The 18,853-nt window shown below is 37.4% G+C and overlaps 1 protein-coding gene across 28 annotated transcripts in view; it reads right to left on the bottom strand.

Annotated features, from left to right (window-relative positions):
• Window positions 1-501: 501 nt before the first annotated feature.
• Window positions 502-18,853, bottom strand: part of LOC101122123 (torsin-1A-interacting protein 2) — a 45,433-nt gene continuing 27,081 nt past the window's right edge. For all 28 annotated transcript variants that reach the window (XM_012187657.4, XM_042229434.2, XM_060396652.1 and 25 more), the window contains 4 exons: window positions 13,640-13,818; window positions 11,194-11,703; window positions 6,826-6,930; window positions 502-6,008 (listed from right to left, as the gene is read on the bottom strand). In XM_012187657.4, the coding sequence (XP_012043047.3) occupies window positions 5,248-6,008; window positions 6,826-6,930; window positions 11,194-11,703; window positions 13,640-13,673 (1,410 nt within the window). In that variant the 5' untranslated portion in view covers window positions 13,674-13,818 and the 3' untranslated portion in view covers window positions 502-5,247. The remainder of the gene's footprint in view (window positions 6,009-6,825; window positions 6,931-11,193; window positions 11,704-13,639; window positions 13,819-18,853) is intronic.

Here is an 18,853-nt window from a genome sequence, read left to right on the forward strand (position 1 = left end):
CCACTGTGGCATTTGGAGAACTGAATGTTCTCTACCTTTAGGCTCAATTTATCCTTTGACTTTAGCCCTTTCATGGAAAGCTCTTATTTTAAGACATGCTGATTCCCAAGAGTTTCTATTATTCTGAACTGCAAGAATAAATCTCAGATTTTCAAAACTCAGTTCACCCAACCCCAACACACTGAAAGATGTCTGCCCTTAAGAGTAACACAATTCCCAATCAGCACACCAAGGTTAGGAGCAATTCCCGGAGCTCTACTTATTAAGCCAAGTCCTGTTTCTCTCCTACTCAAGAAAGCCTTGTTAAGTAAAAAGAGCACACACAGTATGCCCAATGAGGCCAGTAATTGATGGCCAAGTGCCACCTGACATTCACAGGATTCTTTGGCTCTTGAACTTACTACCAAATGAGGGCGGTTTCCCTTCCCATCATCAATGACAATATACCCATTTCTATAAACTTGCTATTTTGAGAAACAGAATCAAGAATCAGTCAACAGAGAAAAATTAAGGAGATTTATTTTTGGTAAAACCACATAACTAATTTGAATAAGGCACATTCATCAACATCTATGAGAAACAAATGCAAACACAATCATGGTTACATAAGGAAGAAGGGGGATATCCAGAATTTTGACATTAATATGGGCCATTTATGTTTAAGTAGAAAACAGGCAAAATGCAGTTGTTTGAAGGTCAATGTGTGCTTCTTTTATGACAGGGATGACAAACAGATTTTAATCTCCTGTAATCTGACCAACCAGAAGCAACTGCCTGGAGCTTTGGGCTGAGAAGGCAGAGGCCAGTGTGGGCACAGGAAGAAGGTTCTGACTGCTGTGGGCGGGAGTGCCAAGCGTCACATCTTCCTGCCTACTCAGCCCGCTGTTTCCCAAGTCCAAAATGTTCTTTCTGGTTCAGGTGACTGCTCTTAGCCAAGGACAAATTTAGTTTATGAGCCTCAATAAGGAAAAGTGGGAGATCATTTCTCAGTATAGGAACCAATCTATGGATTTTTAAAGCCATCAAAACAAACTGAAGTAAACAGAGCATGGAACCCTGGAAGAAAGGCATTGAAGACTAAATCATTTGTATCTTTACCAATTATTTACAGATTAGGGGATACCGGTTGTGTTCTCAGGCCGTTTAGACAAGGCTAGTGCTCTTAACTAGTTAGTAAATTTTTAAAACCAGTCGAGGAGCATTGCCATATACAGATCTGATAGGGGAGTATTTTGGAAATCAGTTTCAATAGCCCAGTCTCTGAATGAGGCAAATTTAGGCCCCACATCATCAGCTACTTTACAGCCTAAGGCCTAAAACTTAACATAATAGGAATAAGGGATATTTTAAAGTCATCTGGAAAAACTGTTTTACACAGATATTTTTAGTTCGTTCTCTCTAGAATTGGTAATACCTTCTTTGTAAATGTATTATTCAAAACAAGATTTCCCATGTGACTCACAAGCCTCAGTATTTCATAAACTCATACAACCCTTAGACATATTTAAAAAAAATCATTTCATCATAGTTCTATGGATTATAGTATTTGTAATCATTAATAATAATCATAATACACATATAAAGACAAATATCAACAGTCCCATTGAGCAAGTGATATAGTGTCCAAGGTATTTTAATTTTGGAAAAACACAAACAGAAAACAGAACCACTATGACTTTTCAATAAATAAATTTCAAAGTGAAATATATTATGTTCAGATTGACAAAATAATAAAATGAAGATTAGTATTTACCTACATATTCAACATGACAAATAGATCAAAAACTGCTTTTATAAAATGATATATTGAAGGCTTTATAAAGATGTCTTACTTTTATAATTATTTATTTCCAGATGATAAAAATAAGGTGTCAGGTTCCTATTTGAAAGTCCTTCTCGATCAGTAAACTGTATATTGATATAAGCTTTATTCCCATTAAATGATAATCAGATATAATGATTATATCTTCTGCTTAGGTTTTAAAGTACTAGACACCTGATTATGCTGCATAAAAACTGGTCAGATGTATGCAAACACAATCCCAGTGAAGACCACCTTGCTGAATTACCACTTTCACATGCTGAATTCGTTGTATTTTTAACATCAGTGCTCCTTATGCTTCTTATATAAATCAAACAATTAAAAACTGTGAAAGGGACAAAACCACCTCAGCAGCTAACACTGTTTACCTGGGTCTTTACCTGGAGGATGGTGGGTCACAGGCCTGCTGTACCTTACTCACCACATAAGCTTGGCAGGTTTCAGATGAAATATAAATTACTTAATTGATTTAAAAATTAGAAATAGAAACAACAGCATTGCTACCTTTGGTTTTATAAATCCCCTAGAACTTCACTGCTAACCCTTGGGAACTGGGAAACTCAAAATTTACCCCATGGGGAAAGACACTTAAGTCTAGAGATGGTCTATAGTTCTACCAGTTGCTTTCAGAACTCTGGTATCACTCAAAGAAGTGACTTACATTAATGTATAACATAATGAGAATTGTTCTGTGATAATAATTAAACGGTGATGCTTGGGTATCATGCGTGGTTATCGTATGCCCACAAGTCATTGTTCTAAGTCAGACAAACTATCTATTACAGTAATGAAAGATGAACATAAAAGGAAATTTGGAAACTTGAATAATGTAAAAAAAAAAAACCTGAACAGAAATTAACTTGAGTACATTATAATAGATTTTATTTGTACATTTAAAAAATATGAAGTTTTATGCTTTAAGAATAAATCATTTTATTCATGAGAAGACCCAGAGCTAACATACTGCCTCTTTTAAAAATGATTTTTGAAATAGTGGACAGAAAACTGACGACAGTTTCAGCTGACTGCACTTCCACATCGAAGGAGACTGTTTTAACGAAGTGAGTGAGTGAATGAAAGTCACTCTGTCATGTCTGACTCTTTGCGACCCCATGGACTATACAATCCATCGAATTCTCCAGGCCAGAATACTGGAGTGGGTAGCCATTCCCTTCTCCAGATCTTCCCAACCCAGGGATCAAACCCAGGTCTCCCACATTGCAGGTGGATTCTTACCAGCTGAGCTACCAGGGAAGCTGTTTTTAACGAAGACCAGAGTTTAAAAAAAAAAAAAGTGACATTTGGAAATGGTTTTCTAAGGAAATGAGGAAACACCATATTGAGCTGAAGGAAGAAACCAGCCTTGTCTGTGGTCTGAGTCACCAACGACACATGCATATTCCACACTGGCTCTTCATAGATCCGAGGTAGCCCAGGTCAGTAGGCAGCAGTTCTACAAGGCACCACAGGTTTTGTGTGATGTAATGCTAGCATCTGAGATCTAGAAATATTGGAAAAAAACTGAATATGGTATACAGATTTTCTTTCCATTTCTATTGATTGTATACTGTATTGATATTGATCTTATATACACTATGTTTTAACTATTTGTTCAGGAAGGTCTCACCTCAAATCTAGCAGAAGAGTCCTTCACAAAGGCCCCAGTGAAAACAGTTCCTTTAGGTATGTGGCCCTACACTCAATTGAGCACAGTGTCAGGTCTTGGTTAGAACAGATTTATATGTTTTTCCTGTGACAAACACTTTCAAATAGATTCTTCCTCCCATATCTTTATTATCTCTCTATAGGCATCAATAAAGACCCCTATATCTTCTTACTGTTTTTGAAAACCCTTCTATCCTCTAGACACTTGACTTTAGAGGTCAAAACCTAGCTGAAATATTCTAGGTTCATGGTGATAGTTCCTAGGTATGCCAAGTAATGGGTTAGATCCTTCACTAGATCAAGATCATTTTAAAGTTTCTGCTTTAGGGGTTGAAATGCAAATCAATAATCACTGTCTCCGTAAACACTGTTCTAGAGCTTTCTTACAATCACAGAACATGATCCAACAATACTAGCTGTTAAAACCTCTTAGAATCTACCTACCATTTCTACTTTATCTCACTAAGTATAATATCTCCTGCATTTTTCTAATTGTTAACCTACTGGTACTTCTAACTAGAAGGTCAAGAAATGGGCTGCATCATATAATGTTCCATCACTGTACAATAAGTAAACAGTATGGTAAAGTTATGCCAATGTACCCATATAAAAACCTACTATTCAACTGGTTATTAAAATCAGTTCTGCATAAAGCATTCAACCTCATCTTAGACAATTACAGAATTTCAACAGGAGAGACAGAAATGCTGAGTAACAGAAATTAACAAACGCATAGAAATATGCTAGTAAATACAAGTTTATACATTCTGCTACTCATCTGTAGGTCTTTATATTCTTCATAAATAGCATGTCTCTATGATAAACTTGTATTTCATCTTCTACCTACTCATGAGTTTTAATTCATTTCTTCCTACCCATTTCCTATCTTCCAAGCTGTCTTTTCCCTTAATCAGTGATTTTCAAACTTATCAGCAGAACTCTTTATTCCAATTAAATCTCATGTAGGATCCCAATACGTAAAATGGGCAAAAGCAGAACTTCTTTGATACAAACGGGAGAGGGGCCAGTAGACAGCTTGGAAATCACTGCTCTATATCAGAAAATTGAAGCAAAGATACAGCCAGTTGCAATTTATTCATTTGCAATGATTATAAACAGTTCCCCCATCGTTTCCAATTTTTAAGAACATTTCTTGAGCACAGGCTGCTTTTCCCTTAGAGTTCATTAACGGAAGAGAAACATACTGCCTTACATATAGTATTTAGGTAAATAAGTATTTGAATTCTTTTTTCATACTATTCAAAAGTGCAAAAAAGCATAAGATGTAGTCCTGCAACTACGTTATTAAAATGAATTTTTAAAATATTTAACATGTGATAGAAAATTTTTAGAAATTTTAACTGCTTTATAACTGTAATTACTTTAATCTGAGTCCAAATACTATCCAAAAGGTCCTTAGAGTCTCAAGAAAACAAAAATCACTCTGTAGTTACTGTGAGAAGATTATCTTCCCATTTAATCATTCTGTTGCTCTATTTTTGGATTGGAAAAAATTCCTCAGTTGTATATACCTGATTCCCTTGAAAGGCAAGGAAAGAAAGTCAGGTCAACTTTTAGCTTTGCCAAGCTTAGATTAGAAAGATTTTACAGAAGGTAAAAAATGAAAATTTCTTTTCTAAAATAAGCTTGTTTGTGCTTTCCAGGCATTTCCTCACATTCAGCAACCTCCTTCCACATAAAAAGGCTTTTCAACTAACTTTAATAACCCCATGCCGACCAAAACCACCTCTGTGCTTAGCTTATACAAAGCAGCCCCGTTCTTCTATGCTCCTCACTGGCTGGACGGGCAGCACCAGGTGGGAAATACGGCTCCACAGCCCACTCAGTTTGTCTGAATCCATGCGGTTGAAGGAGCTGGGAGTGTTAGAGTTGGTAAACCTCGCCCAGAGTAAATCCCGCACTTTCTCTTCGGTCTCCCTTGGGCTGACGCTTGCTTCTAACGTTTCCTCCTCCAGTAGGACGGTCAGGACCAGGGCCACATCTTTAAAGATAGCGTTCTCATGGTCACAATACTTATAGAAAATCAAGGTGGAGCCTGCAGGAAGGGATTCAAAGCGATGGACCACAGCTGCCTTCTGGCCCTTTTCAAATCCAGAGCTAAGCTCCACGTCAACTGAACGCTTGACCTTATCACTGTCCTGCAGGGTTTTCCCAGCTCCATCAATCTGAATGGCAGAGACCTTCTGGGCAGATGTGTAGGCATCCGCGACACGGTGGCTGAGGCACTTCAGGGTCTCTCTTCCCTCTCGGGCTGCTGTGAATATGATGGTGGCTGGCTCACTGGGGTGTGAAGCGTTGAGGTGCTTCTGGAGAAATTTTCGTCCTCTCTGCCACAGAAAGGAACTCTGGCCTGGAAATTTATCCTTCAGTTGGCTAAAATGAACCAAGAAAGCCTCCAAAGCTGGATTTTTGGGGACTTGCTGGGCTGGAGACGAATAGTAGCTATTAACAGAACTGAGCAAAACTATGGTAAAAACCAGGAAGCAAACAAAGATGGAGCCTGTCAGAGAAAGAGAAAATAAAATACAAAATTAGAGAGAATGAGTCAGAAATAAAGCCTGTGGCAAACTAAAAAGAGGCAGATACACTGTCAGATTTTACTGACTGTGGTGTGTTTCTTTTGCCTAAATCCTTATAATTTTTAGCTGTTGAAATCTACCGGAAATACTTTTTAATTTCTTAAATTATTTAAAGATACAATATCTTTGTTAAAAGGTAAAATCTAATTTATATATATTTTGCTATATTTAATGATATGATTTAGAAATGAACTATCAGCATATTCTTCTATTAATACCTTCTCAGAAGTATCTACTACCTACAGGCCATTTTTCCTAAATGGTCAAAATGTAAAAATACCACTTCAAAAGTTAATACTTTCTTTCTCACTGAAAAGGCAGCTTTAATAGGAAGCTATATTGAATATCTTTTAATAGACTATAATGGAAAATAATCTGAAAAAATATATATATATATAACTAATCACTTTATTGCCCATCTGAAATTAGCACTACATTGTAAATCATGTTTACTTCGATCAAAAAAATGTTTTAGTTTCTTGTTTATGAAAAGACCTTCATAAATCCCCTTTGAGTCCCCTTTGAGGATTCCCATTTTGTTAAGGATGGCAAAATATTGGCTAACACACCTAAAGGAAAAATCCCTAAAACTCAATTGCTCTGTTCTCATATTACTATCAAACATTAAAAAAAATATATTAAAACAATACTAAAGCTGTTATATCTGCTAGTTTTCTGGGTATTTCTCTTCAGATTTCTGAATGTGAATTACTGCAGTAAGACCACTTCTGTTCTCACCATAGCTCAAAAAATCCTTTTTATCAGTCCTTCTTATGGAATCCTGTGCATTCTTCTCTTTGTTTTCTTCCAGTTCTTGTGTTTCTTGTTGACGTCTCTCAGCCTCTGGAAAACAAAACAAAACATTATTATTAGACAGTACACTAATGTGAGTGTGTGTTCCTTCATGCTTCTTATCAAAGCAAAGAATCTGACTGAGGATGCCACACTTCATAAAAGCTTGTTTTGTACAAAGCTAATTACTTTTCCTGTCTTTTACTTAAAGCTCACTATTCTACTTCATTCTACGTAGAAGAATAAAATAAAATGCTGTGAAATCACTTAAGGTTACTGTTGTTACATCCACAATTCTTCACTAGCCCTTATATCAAGGACAAAGAAACAAGACTGCAGCCAAACCTATCTACAATGTGATTTGACAAAATATACAGAACTAAGAAGGAATTTAAGAAACATTAGCTATACATAAGACTCAACATCACGGGGCAATGATGCTCTAATTTCAGTATTTATATTTCAGAAGGATCCTCAACTCCCAAATATGCAAATAATAGACACTAAGTTTAAAGACAGAAGGGATTACTATACACTAATAGCTTACTTTGCAAAATAGCCTACAAAAAAGCAAGCCTGAAACTTAAGGAGTGAGGTATATGAGACAAGGATGACAAGGTTAAGAAAATTTATGAACTATATAAAAATGCACGTATGGGGTGTGATATCAATCTTAAAATGTGTTGGTGAAAAGGAGGCAGTATTTTGTAGACTCTGAGCTAAGTCCCTCTAGAGTCAAAATGTGTGCCTGACCCCAGCCAGGTACCTCATATAACAATGACAGCTGAGGACTGCCCATAATCCTTACTAGAGAAATAACTCAAATAGCATAATCTATTAACATAAGAAGTAGAGTCATCTTTACCTATAAAGAATAGTTCATTTACTTAGATGACACCAAAATATGGGTTTTTAAAATATCATGTCACAGAATTTAAGGACTGAAAGGATCTATAGTGATCACCTACTCTAGCCTCCTACCTTACCTACTGTGACAAAAGGTCCAGAGGTGTCAACGGCTTTGCCCAAGACCAAACTGAGATTAGAAAGAGGTTTCTTATCTCCTCAGTCAGTTCAGTTCGGTCGCTCAGTCATGTCCGACTCTTTGCAACCCCATGAATTGCAGCACGCCACGCCTCCCTGTCCATCACCAACTCCCAGAGTTCACTCAGACTCACGTACATCGAGTCAGTGATGCCATCCAGCCATCTCATCCTCTGTCGGCCCCTTCTCCTCCTGCCCACAATCCCTCCCAGCATCAGAGTCTTTTCCAATGATTCAACTCTTCGCATGAGGTGGCCAAAGTACTGGAGTTTCAGCTTTAGCATCAGTCCTTCCAAAGAAATCCCAGGGCTGATCTCCTTCAGAATGGACTGGTTGGATCTCCTTGCAGTCCAAGGGACTCTCAAGAGTCTTCTCCAACACCACAGTTCAAAAGCATCAATTCTTTGGCACTCAGCTTTCTTCACAGTCCAACTCTCACATCCATACATGACCACTGGAAAAACCATAGCCTTGACTAGACGGACCTTATTCAGCAAAGTAATTTCTCTGCTTTTGAATATACTATCTAGATTGGTCATAACTTTTCTTCCAAGGAGTAAGCGTCTTTTAATTTCATGGCTGCAGTCACCATCTGCAGTGATTTTGGAGCCCCCAAAAATAAAGTCTGACACTGTTTCCACTGTTTCCCCATCTATTTGCCATGAAGTGATGGGACCAGATGCCATGATCTTCGTTTTCTGAATGTTGAGCCTTAAGCCAACTTTTTCACTCTCCTCTTTCACTTTCAACAAGAGGCTCTTTAGTTCCTCTTCACTTTCTGCCATACGGGTGGTGTCATCTGCATATCTGAGGTTATTGGTATCTCTCCCAGCAATCTTGATTTCAGCTTGTGTTTCTTCCAGTCCAGCGTTTCTCATGATGTACTCTGCACAGAAGTTAAATAAGCAGGGTGACAGTATACAGCCTTGACGTACTCCTTTTCCTATTTGGAACCAGTCTGTTGTTCCATGTCCAGTTCTAACTGTTGCTTCCTGACCTGCATCCAGATTTCTCAAGAGGCAGGTCAGGTGGTCTGTATTCCTATCTCTTTCAGAATTTTCTACAGTTTATTGTGATCCACATAGTCAAAGGCTTTGGCATAGTCAATAAAGCAGAAATAGATGTTTTTCTGGAACTCTCTTGCTTTTTCAATGATCCAGTGGATGTTGGCAATTTTATCTCTGGCTCCTCTGCCTTTTCTAAAACCAGCTTGAACTTCAGGAATTTTGCAGTTCACGTATTGCTGAAGCCTGGCTTGGAGAATTTTGAGCATTACTTTACTAGCATGTGATATGAGTGCAATTGTGCACTAATTTGAGCATTCCTTGGCATTGCCTTTCTTTGGAATTGGAATGAAAACTGACCTTTTCCAGTCCTGTGGCCACTGCTGAGTATTCCAAATTTGCTGGCATATTGAGTGCAGCACTTTCACAGCATCATCTTTCAGGATTTGAAATAGCTCAGCTGGAATTCCATCACCTCTACTAGCTTTGTTTGTAGTGATGGTTTCTAAAGCCCACTTGACTTCACATTCCAGGATGTCTGGTTCTAGGTGAGTGATCACACCATCGTGATTATCTGAGTCGTGACAATCTTTTTTGTACAGTTTTTCTGTGTATTCTTGCCACCTCTTCTTAGTATCTTCTGCTTCAGTAGGTCCATACCATCTGTCATTTATCATTATATTAAGCTGCTTCTCACACATTAAACTGCATTTTTAAACCAATGTTTTCTTCCCCTACTCAGTGAACCTGCATACCACTGAAACTCTGATGGCACATATTGGTCCATATACAAATCCTATCATTTGCTCATTTAACAAATATTCATAAAGTCACTTCTCTGTGCCAAGAGCCACAGAAACACAATGAGTGAGACATAGCCCTTGTCTTCACTCAAGTTAATAATAAACTAATAAAATGCATATTTGAGATCAGTCATTGACTTACACTGAAACATGGAATTCTAACCCTCAGTCAAGTCCAACAAAAACAATGTCTTATATTTTATATTCCTTTGCTCTGGCAAATAGGCATTTCAGGCTGAGCTTTCAGAGTACTTATAAAACACAAATCCATACAATCCAACTCCATAATATCACAGAAGGTAAAAGCTGGAAGAAACCAGCTGGATATCATCTAGTTCAACTTCTTCATTTCTACAAATAGGAAACTGAAGTACCAGCAAGTTGGGAGATTTGCTTAAAGTCACCCAAGTTAGGAAGTGGTAGGGCTGCAACTAGAATCCGTATCTCTTGAGTTCCAGTTAAAGACTTAGCACACTGCAACTATTCTTCGTGAGGAAAGACAGCATGCTGTTCTCCTTAATATACAAGTGGAGACAATCAGGTATAGAGAAATAACTAATTTGCTCAAAGTCCTATAAAACTGAAATATGCCTGAGTTAAGGGTACTGGCTCAGATGGTAAAGAATTTTCCTGCAATGCAGGAGACCCAGGTTCAATCCCTGGGTCGGGAAGAACTCCTAGAGGGAATGGCTACCCACTCCAGTATTCTTGCCTGGAGAATCCCATGGACAGAGAAGCCTGGTGGGTTACAGTCCATGGGGTCACAAAGAATCAGACAGAGACTGTAGTGACTAACACTTCACTTCAAGGGTACTGTACCACATGCTGGTTTTTAAATATACCTATCTCTTGATTCATGTAGCATTTAGTTTCCCCTAAAGTAAAAGATTTTAAAAAGTGAAAGCAAAAATATGCTTATAAGAAATAAAAGGCCAGAGGTAAATTTTTTAAGTCATACCTGTAAAAAATTTAAAAAATCATAGATACAGTAAATAAATGGAAACTGTTAAAAAATGCAGCTTATGTATAAGTGGGAAGCATCTTATGTAGTGAGCAGAATGAGCTAGCTTGAAAGCGAGAGCATTAGTTGCTCAGTCGTGTCTGACTCTGCAACCCCATGGACTATAGCCTGCTAGGCTCCTCTGTCCATGAGATTCTCCAGGCAAGAATACTGGAGTGGGTTGCCATTCCCTTCTCCAGGGGATCTTCCCAACCCAGGGATCGAACCTGGGTCTCTCACATTGCAGGCAGAACCTTTACCTTCTGAGCCACCAGCGAAGTCTTAGGAGATGAGAAACCTCATTTAATCTCAATATAGTCATATCTCTTTGTGACCTTGGGCAAGATGCAAAGGCCTTAATCCTATGAAGTAAAGAGAAGCTCTCTGAAAAGGAGGGCCTCACCTACGCTGTGTTCCCAGGACAGAACAGTACACAACAGGACAGGCTCAGGGCTTCTCTCACCTGGTGCCAGCAGTCGCTTCCTCAGTGTGTGCTGGCTCTCCAGCCCTGCACTGGAATGGCCAGGGCTCTGGGCATCCTGAGGGTCAACGACTGGTGGCTCCTGAGATGCTCCGGCTCCATCACTGACGTGCTCAGGGAAGGCTGCAGAGCTGCCCACTATGTGTACGTCTGTTCTTCCTACCTTGTCACTTGGAGAACACTTGGGTTCTGGATCCACAGGGTCTTCACTCAGACTCTCTGAAGGGAGCTGATGGCCTTGTTCTCCACCCTGAAAACTCTGGCTCTTCTCACCTTCTGTAACCTTTGCATATTTCCCATAATCTGTTTCGTCTGGATTTTCTGATTGAGCATCTGTATCTGTACTTCCTGGGCCAATTGTTTCTACCTCTTGGTGGTCTTTGTTAAGCCCAGGGGCAGGGTCTGGGGTCTGAGCTTCTTCAGTGGTACTTGTAGTGACTATAGTCTCCAGAGTATTTAGTGATGGATCATTTTCCAAATCCTTTTGAGGGTCTATTGAGACAAAAATTTATAATTTTAAAAATTTCCCTATATTTTTTATTTCAACAAGGTCCCTGATTAATAAAAATATTTGTATAGATTTTTATGGCTGAAGAGGCACTCTTCCTAAACATTGCTTCTCTTGACTTTCACTAAAGGAGACTGATTACCCAAATTTATTATCTTGCTAATCTAACAAATAATATTAATTGAAAACTATTTTGAATGGCAAGCCAACTTTTGGTAATATTAAATACATCCTCTTCCCTAATGAAACAACAGATCTAGGCAATAGTCATCAATAGCAACTGAAACCATTATTCGAAAGACTGAAGAGGAATTTTATAATGAATGAACCTGGCTGCCAACTCCTGAACCCACTGATGAATCTTAATACCGCAAAAAGAAGGAAAATCAGACATTTCTAACTTCCTGAATTCAATGCAACAGGAAGTACACTATACTACCTATGAGGTATTCTTGCCAAACTGAAGCAGAATCTGATCAAGCTTCTAGAGCTAATTACCAGTTTCCAAGAAACACAGGAATAGAGGATTACGTTAAATTATGCCTCAGGAATGTAATCAGAAAAACTCAAAATGATTGAAATTCTAAGAGACTAAAGACTCTGTTTCTTTAGTAACAGCAAGAAATAAAAATAAATGGCAAGAAAAGATTAAAAAAAGGAGGGGTGACCTATTGATTGAGATACTTGAGACACATCACCAATGTGTGGACCACATTATAGATCCAGTGTCCCACAAACCAACTTTTAAAGAAGCATTAATGAGATAATCAGGAAAATCTGAATACCAGCTATTTAATGAGACTAAGGAATTATTGGTTCATCTTCTAGGTATGATAAAGGAATGGGGGTAATGTTTTAATTTACCATTTAGAGGTAAGTGTTCAAGTATTTTGGCTAAAATAATATATCTAGATTTTGCTTCAATACAATGATACGGGTGTAAGGAGAAGTAAGAGAGTATAAATGAAACAGCGTTAGCCATATGTTGACAGCAGATGAAGCTGGGTCATGGAATTCCTTTCATCTCTCTACTTTATATATGTTTGAATTTTCCATAATAAAGTTAAAAAAAAAAAAGCAACCGAAAAGATATATCAATGAAATGCAATCTGTGACCCAAATGTAAAGAAAAAAAATTAGAAACCCAACTGTGAAGAAAGAGTTTATGAGACAATTGGAAAATGTGAATACTGGCTGTATATATGAAGAATAGTGTGGAATAACAATTTATTTTTGTGTGTGACAGAGCTATTTTGGTTCTTTTTTTTTTAATGTAGCTTTAAGAGACGTAAACTAAAGTACTAACAAAATTATATCATGTCTTGGATTTGCACTTAAATATTTCAAAGCAGGTAACAAGAGTAGCATTATGTAGGTAAAAGTTGAAGTTAGATGTTGAGTACATGTGACTTCATTACACTGTGTTAGTTTTATATATTGAAAAATATCCTTAATAAAATATTTAAATATGCCCTTCTCTTCCAAAAAACCTATTTAATATTTTGCCTATATTTCCTATATATACACTTAGGCAGGATGAAAAATTTAAATTTCATCTTTCCTTATAATTGAAAGATCCTGCTCTAAATATATAGCATATCACAGCTAACTTGACTTTTAAAAATGTAACTCTAAAGATCTGTCTACCATCTTTTTTTTTTTTTTTAACTACCCACCCACTCCCAGCCCATCTTTTTTTAAGATGTATTTTCCCAATACTACAGGAGTGTCTAAAACTTGATCTTCATAATTAGGGTCTGGTATGATGGTAAAATTCAGTAAATATCAAAGAATAAGAATCATAATCAATCAAGCAACTAACTTTTTTACTTCCAAACTTCAGTTTTAATCACAGAGACTTTCTTAGCACAGCCCTAGTTTCCTACAGCACAAACTCTGTGCTGTACAAACGACTCTTACCCTCTGGAGGATCCCTAAGTCCTCTGTCGGTCATGTTTGAGTTCTATCTCTTCAGACTTTGGGGCACTTTCTGTTAGTATCTGGATTTCCTTGTAAAGATGTCTTGGTTTCTTCTTGTCCCAAGTCCCAACAGGCTCATGCTTCCCGTGGACCCAGGAAAGAAGGCATATATACAGTGACTAAAATAGAACGAGAAGAATTAAAAAGACTTTTTTATTCATACATGGGAAAAATGCCTAGTTCAGCTTTATTTACTAAATCTGTTTAGTTTGAGTACTATTTCCTCTCTGAAACTTTTCTAGTGAAGAAAAAATGTTTTCTGGCTTTCATGAGGCTCATATTCCAAATCCTAGACGATAAATAGAAAAAAAAAAAAGCTTCAGATTATTAACCCTTGTATAGATGACATAACCTTCTAATACATTCTAGTGTGTCTGGAAGGATGTAAAAAGTAAGAACAAGCGACCAGAATCTTGAAGGAAACACCTTTGAAACTGAAATAAAAAGTAATTCCAAGAGTAAAAATTTAAGTCACTGCTGAGTTAATCACTGCAGATTTCCCTTATGTCTTCAACTTCTGTCCCATATAAATTTCTCAGTTTGCCTACCAGAAACTTCCATTTATCATTAACAAGGAACATGCACAGGGGTGACCTACAGATGAAGACGGCTGTCTTGGTATCAGGAAGAGCAAATACACATTTGGAGTTTCGTCACTAAGAGTGGTTTTCTTACAGTATTCTTTTATAAAGTATGGAGATAGTTCTCTCTTTATACAATGCCCTTCTATACACTGCTCAAAGAAGTTGCTGTGTTAGTCACTCAGTCATGTCTGACTCTTTGCAACCCCATGGACTATAGATCAAAGAAGAATATATATAAATTATTAAAAGCTGTATACAAAAGGAATCAAAACCAGAGTTAACTTATAAGCAATAGAAACTCAATCATATCTTATATTCAGTTGGTGCAAACATAATTGTGATTTGGGTTTTTGAATTTTAAATCATTATAACTAGGCTTGAATACATCTTAATTAATCAAAATAGGAACTATTACAATCAACACATTTTTGCTAACGAGAAATAAGTTTGTTTATTCCTGTAGCATGAAAATCTATGCTTCATGATTTGACAAACTCTTGGAAAGCATTTGCTGCATTCTGTTGGTTGTGGAAGAGTTTTCCTTGCAAAAAGTTTTCGAGATGCTTGAAGAAGTGGTAGTCAGTTGGCAAGAGGTTAGGTGAATACAGCAGATGAGGCAAAACTTTAAAAATAAATAGAAAATCCAGTGACAGAGGAGTCTGGTGGGCTACAGTCCATGGGGTTGCAAAGAGTTGGACATGACTTAAGCAACTAAGCACGCATGCATGGACCTCATAATAAAAACTAAAAGGTACCTAGTAATAAATCTACAACACATATGCAAGGACTTTGGAATGGGGTGAAGTTTATGGTATGTAAATTATACCTCAATAAAACTATTTTTTTAAAAAAGAACTTTTAGGGAGAAGAGTATTAAAACTTTACTGAAGAACATAAAAAGGACCTAAATAGAAAAATATACTGTGTGTACAGACAGTAAGATTCAAGGCCATTTAATGTTATTGCACTCATCTCACATGCTAGCAAAGTAATGCTCAAAATTCTCCAAGCCAGGCTTCAACAGTACATGAACTGTGAACATCCAGATGTTCAAGCTGGATTTAGAAAAGGCAGAAGAACCAGAGATCAAATTGCCAACATCTGCTGGATCATGGAAAAAGCAAGAGAGTTCCAGAAAAATATCTACTTTTGCTTTATTGACTACACCAAAGCCTTTGACTGTGTGGATCACAACAAACTGTGGAAAATTCTTAAAGAGATGGGAACACCAGACCATCTGACCTGCCTTCTGAGAAGTCTGTATGCAGGCCAAGAAGCAACAGTTAGAACTGGACATGGAACAACAGACTGGTTCCAAATAGGAAAGGAGTACATCAAGGCTGTATGTTGTTATCCTGCTTATTTAACTTATATGCAGAGTACATCATGAGAAATGCTGGACTGGATGAAACACAAGCTGTAATCAAGATTGGCAGGAGAAATATCAATAACCTCAGATATGCAAATGACACCACCCATATGGCAGAAAGTGAAGAGGAACTAAAGAGCCTCTTGATGAAAGTGAGAGAGGAAGAGTGAAAAAATTGGCTTAAAACTCTACATTCAATCTGGTCCCATCACTTCATGGCAAATAGATGGGGAAACAGTAGAAACAATGGCTGACTTTATCTTTTGGGGCTACAAAATCACTGCAGATGGTGATTGCAGCCATGAAATTAAAAGACACTTGCTCCTTGGAAGAAAACCTATGACAAACCTAGACAACATGTTAAAAACCAGAGACATTACTTTACCAACAAAGGTCCGTCTAGACACAACTGAGCAATTCCCTCCAAAATGATCTGTAAATTCATTGCAATTTGAAACAAAATCTTCAGACAATTTTTTTTATTGTTATATGTTTCTTATGGAATGAATGAGCTGACCCTAAAATTCATGAAAAGTAGTGAAGAATTAAGAGTCAAGATAATTCTGAAGGAAGAAAAAAGAATTCTGAAAGAGGGAAATCTTTACCAGATATATCAAGATACTAAAAACAATAGGGCACTGGTGTTAGAACAGACAAACTTAATAACACAGAATGGAGAGCCAAGAAATATGTACATACTTAAGTAAAGGAAACTGACAAAGAGAAAGAATGGATTAGTGAATAAACAGTTTGGGGACAACTGATTTTCAAATGGGAAAAGAAAACTAGATTTCTACCTCCACAAAAATCAATTGCAGATTAGATATCTAAATGTAAAATGTAAAACTTTGAAATTTTCAGAAGAAAGTGGGGAATACCATTATAACCTCAAGGTTTTCTTAAGCAAGATATAAAAGACATACAAACCATTAGGGGAACAAATGTGATGACATTAAAAAATCAAATCATATACAAATCATCAAAATCAAGGTTAAAAGATAAATTCACTGACTAGAAAACTATCAGCAACACATATAATCATCAACAGATTAATATCTAGAATACATAAAAACTACCCTAGATCAGTTAAGAGACAAATACTGCTATTTTGTGTTTTAAGTGGGCAAAAGAGATGAACAAGCAGGTAAATAAAAAAGAGGACTTTAAAAGTCTAATGAACTGGTTAAGAAATGTAGGCAAGGAAATGCAAAAATTAATGATGAGATACCATTTCACAGCCATCAGATTGGAAAAAAAAAATGTAATACCAAGTGTTGGTGAGGATTTGGAGATACCCAGACCTGTATTGCGGAGAAGGCAATGGCAACCCACTCCAGTACTCTTGCCTGGAAAATCCCATGGTCGGAGGAGCCTGGTAGGCTGCAGTCCATGGGGTTGCTAAGAGTTGGACACAACTGAGCGACTTCACTTTCACTTTTTACTTTCATGCATTGGATAAGGAAATGGCAACCCATTCCAGTGTTCTTGCTTGGAGAATCCCAGGGACGGGGGACCCTGGTGGGCTGCCGTCTATGGGGTCGCACAGAGTCAGACATGACTGAAGCGACTTAGCAGTAGCTGATCTGTATTGACAATGAGGCCACCTGTTACAACTTGGGAGGGCAATACGGAATACCGAGTTGACACACACATTCTACAAATCAGCAATTCTCCTTTTAGACATGTACCTTAGAGCAACTTTTCCTAAAGTGCCCCATGGTGTTTGTGGCAGCATTGTTTAAAAAAATGAGGAGAAATTGAGAAAATCTTAAATGTCCATAAATAAGGAACTAGATTTTTTAAATTGTGGCATATTCTTTAAATGTAATATTATATATAGCAATTAACAAGTTATGTATCAAAAATTCATAAATATACAATATTAAAGCCTTTATATACAATTTAAGAAGCATAAAATACTACGTGTGTGTGTGCGTGCTCAGTCATGTCCAACTCTTTGCAACCCCATGGACTGTAGCCCACCAGGTTCCACTGTTCAAAGAATTTTCCAGGCAAGAATACTGGAGTAGGTTGCCATTTCCTACTTCAGGGGGTCTTCTCAATCCAGGAATCAAACCTGAGTCTCGTGTGTCTCCTGTATTGGCAGGTGGATTCTTTACCACTGCGCCACCTGGGAAGCCTGTAAATACTACAGAGTGATTCAAAAATAATTAAACAAATGGAAAAAAAAAAATGAACCAACTACTGACACATAGATGGATGAATCTGAAAAATGTGATGAGGGAAAAAAGCCACACACAAGATTATATGCCAAACGACCCCATTTATGCGAAGTTCTAGAATGGACAATGGTCTACAGTGATGGAAAAGAGAGAAGTGGTTCTGAGGGTAAGGACTGCTAACTGGAAAAGGGCATCAGAAAGCCTTTTGGGGTAATGAAAGTGCTCTATATTTTTACCAAGGTGGTGGTTACATTTGTCAGCAGGCTTAAAATCTGTGCATCTTATTGCATGTAGGATATCCTCAATAAACTTTATTTCATGTAAACCTAACTGAATGCTTTAAAACACACACACACACACACACACACACACACACACACACACACACATTACTTGGAAACTAGGTTGCAGTCAATAAGCAATCTGCAAAGGAACAGCAGAGATATATCTATAATCTTACAAGTGCTCAATATATGCCTTTCTTATCACAAGGCATACATCATTTCTGTAGCCCATTTCCCTCAGACCCTTTGACACACACTGCTGTTCATAGCTGAACCAGTATTCCCTTAAGGCTACAAGGAAGAAATGATATAATCACAGAAGTTCTTGATGTATCTTCAGAAGAAATTACATGGTGGGGTATCCGGGAGACCTGGAGGCAGATTCCAGAGGCAGGTCAATTTTTTGAACTGTGTCTAACCCATACCCGGAAATGTGTGCATTAGAAACCTCTGGACTGCATAACAGAACTGAGGTAGCACCTCATTCTGATGGAAAATGGACATGTTTAAAACTTTTTGCAGCTTCAGGAAAAACCATCCATGAGCATCTCAAAAACAACTACCACCACCACCACCCATCTTTGATGGTATCTTGAAAGAAAAAAAAAAAAACTGATGAAGACCTACATGCTTCATTTAGCACAGAAGATGTTTGCTTTTAGTGAATCCCTTACAAGTTCAATTGTGAAATAATGGTTTTCAGTGCCCCATTTATAGAGGTTACAATGATTCAT

The sequence above is a fragment of the Ovis aries genome, chromosome 12, assembly GCF_016772045.2.
Source record: "Ovis aries strain OAR_USU_Benz2616 breed Rambouillet chromosome 12, ARS-UI_Ramb_v3.0, whole genome shotgun sequence".
Classification (NCBI taxonomy): domain Eukaryota; kingdom Metazoa; phylum Chordata; class Mammalia; order Artiodactyla; family Bovidae; genus Ovis; species Ovis aries.